The sequence below is a fragment of the Macadamia integrifolia genome, chromosome 11 (genome assembly GCF_013358625.1).
Source record: "Macadamia integrifolia cultivar HAES 741 chromosome 11, SCU_Mint_v3, whole genome shotgun sequence".
Lineage (NCBI taxonomy): Eukaryota > Viridiplantae > Streptophyta > Magnoliopsida > Proteales > Proteaceae > Macadamia > Macadamia integrifolia.
Window position 1 is genome coordinate 21,770,572 of NC_056567.1, and position 2,719 is coordinate 21,773,290.

The 2,719-nt window shown below is 38.7% G+C and overlaps 1 protein-coding gene across 1 annotated transcript; it reads right to left on the reverse strand.

Annotated features, from left to right (window-relative positions):
• Positions 1-433: 433 nt before the first annotated feature.
• LOC122093284 (early nodulin-like protein 2) lies at positions 434-1,878 on the reverse strand. The gene is made up of 2 exons (XM_042663570.1): positions 1,592-1,878; positions 434-1,505 (listed from the first exon to the last, which is right to left on the reverse strand). Exons 1-2 carry the CDS (start codon positions 1,767-1,769, stop codon positions 568-570), a joined length of 1,116 nt encoding a protein of 371 aa, XP_042519504.1. The 5' UTR covers positions 1,770-1,878; the 3' UTR covers positions 434-567.
• Positions 1,879-2,719: the final 841 nt, after the last annotated feature.

Below are 2,719 nucleotides of genomic sequence, written 5' to 3' on the forward strand. Positions count from 1 at the left end.
AAAAAAAAAAAAAAAAAAAGGAACAGAAACACTGATACCTGTCCCAATCTATATGGGTGAATAGTTCCATCAACCCTATATTGTCAACCGTGTGTAACTCGTGTGTACCTATTGCATGAGGTTTCGTAAGATTTGAGAAGGAACATAATGTACGTAATTTTACTCATATTAGAGATTTTTTTTAGTCGATCCTACAATTATTAGGTACAATGAAACAACGTTACAATTGCACCGAGGTCTACCCCCCTCAGTATAACAATGAAAACTAGTAAAAATATCAATTGATTTTTTTCTCACCTAAAAGTTTCAATTTCTTGTATAAACCACCACCATAAATTCCCATCTACCATATTAAAATGCACTATAGTCTTTTTCTTTTTTTTTTTTAAGAATGCACTATAGAGTCCAAAACCATACAAACCCAACACTCAAATTGTGAAAAGTATTCAATATCCAATATAGAAAATGAATCAAATTATAAAGTTATATATATGTTCCAAATAGAATTAATTACTAGTAGCCTAAGGGAATTAAAAAACAAATCCTACTTAATCGATAAGCTAAAACTCAAAGAGACAATAAACTCACAAAAATAGAAACCCATGAAACCAAAGCAATTGAGGCTACTAGTCCCGGCGCCGATGACCGTGCTGGAGCCGGTGCGATGCCGCTATCTGAAGGAGTGCCTGAACCACCTTCCGATGGACTTGGAGCATTAGGTGTTGGCGGTGACGGTGGAGGAGTTGAAACGACCGGAGATGGAGAAGCCACGGGAGGTGTGTTTTCCTTTGGTGGAGAAGCCATGGGAGAAGGTGCCATTCCCTTTGGAGGAGAAGCCACGGGAGAAGGTGTCATTGCCTCTGGTGGAGAAGCCATGGGAGAAGGTGCCATTCCCTTTGGAGGAGAAGCCATGGGGGAAGGTGACCAAGCCTTAGGAGGAGAAGCCAAGGGAGATGGTGCCATAGACTTTGGAGGAGAACCCATGGGAGATGGTGACCAAGCCTTAGGAGGAGAAGCCATGGGAGAAGGTGACCAAGCCTTAGGGGGAGAAGCCATGGGAGAAGGTGTCATAGACTTTGGAGGAGAAGCAATGGGAGAGGGTGTCATAGCCTTTGGAGGAGAAACCATAGGAGAAGGTGACAATCCCTTTGGTGGAGAAGCCATGGGAGAAGGTGCCTTTCCCTTAGGAGGAGAAGCCACGGGAGAAGGTGACACAGCCTTAGGTGGAGAAGCCATGGGAGGAGACCCAGAAGGTGAGGGAGCCTTAGGTGGAGCCGAGGGTACAGGATGGTGGTTTCTCACAGCCAAAACAAGGGTGATCAACTTCTCTCCTTTCCCACAGTTACCATTCTCCCCACTGATGAAGTAGAAAGGACCAGATCGATCAAACTTAAACTTCGAATCACCATCATCCATCTTCTTCAATGGCTTCCCTGTATTGCAACTATCATAGTCCTCTTTGTTCACAACCAACACAGAATCCGATCCCTTCTTATACTTAAACACTATAAAGACATCAAAAAGATTAATTAAAACCAAAAAGGAAAAAAAATAATAATAATTCAAAGACAAGCCCAGAGAGATTGATTACCTAGAGTATCATTAACTTGAAACCTGTTTCTTCCAGCCCAAGAATTATAATCCTCAGAACCGTTCAAAACCCATCCATCTCTTCCTCCAACATAGAAAGTATAAGCTTGAGATGAACAGAAAAAACCCATTAAAATAGCAACAAAAAGGCTACCACTGATCAGTCTCTGCAACTCCATGGCTAAAACCCAGAAGAACAACTGAGACTCACAGACTCAACCTTGATTGATTGGGTTTATAAGAGAGAAACAGAGACTGAAAGATAAAAGGAAAAAAAAAAAAAAAAGTAGAGATAAGGACAAGATTGAAGAGGAAAGTAGAAAATATAAGAGATAGAAAAGGTAATCTTTCTGGTTTGACATATATATAGTGAGATCCGCGAATGATGTTACCGTTGCAAAGTTGGAAATTTTTGGAATCGTATCCTTCTATATCGTTACGTGTAATAACTTAGCTGCGATTTTTAGGGATTTTAATTCTCTGTTTATATTTAGGAATTTACACGTGGCAGATGGCTAGTGACTCAACGGTAATATATATTTTAATAATGGGTCTTAAAATAAGTTATTATCGTCTTCTTAATATTTTCAACCGTTGGATCTCTGAGCTGGACCCCATCTTTGATATCTATTTTTAATGATTTTGATTGATAATCTAATTTTACTAAAAATAGACAGAAATTATGAGCCAGTTGTTTCATATTAGACTAGAAGAGTATGGATTCTAAGGAGTAAGGGTGTCAATTGGTTGGTTTGAATGAGTTTTGATTTAGTTTTATCAGTTTCGGTGTGAGAGAATGAGTGAAATCAAAACATGAATCAGTAAGGATGCACTACTTTTAGTTTGGTTTCGGGCTTTTGTTGATTTGATTTTAGTTTACCATCTAAATATATTCAATAGTATGAATAAAAATGTGTTTTGATCTAATTCTTAAGTTTGACTTAGTGTCTTATCGATAAGCTTGGTTTGATTTCATTCCCGCATCACCCGGAAACCTCATCCAATAAACTCATATATCGATTTCAACGATTCGGGTTAGGTTTTGACACCCCAAGTAGAGAGTGTTCATATTCAAATTTTTTCTTTCATAAAGCAAAAAGAAAAAAGGTGCTCCACGATAGTGATCATA

Coding starts and splice junctions, on each gene's coding strand:
- LOC122093284 (XM_042663570.1), bottom strand. CDS start 1,769: ATGGAGTTGCAGAGACTGATCAGTGGTAGCCTTTTTGTTGCTATTTTA. Junction 1,506..1,591: donor TCAAGTTAATGATACTCTAG/GTAATCAATCTC, acceptor ATGTCTTTATAG/TGTTTAAGTATAAGAAGGGA.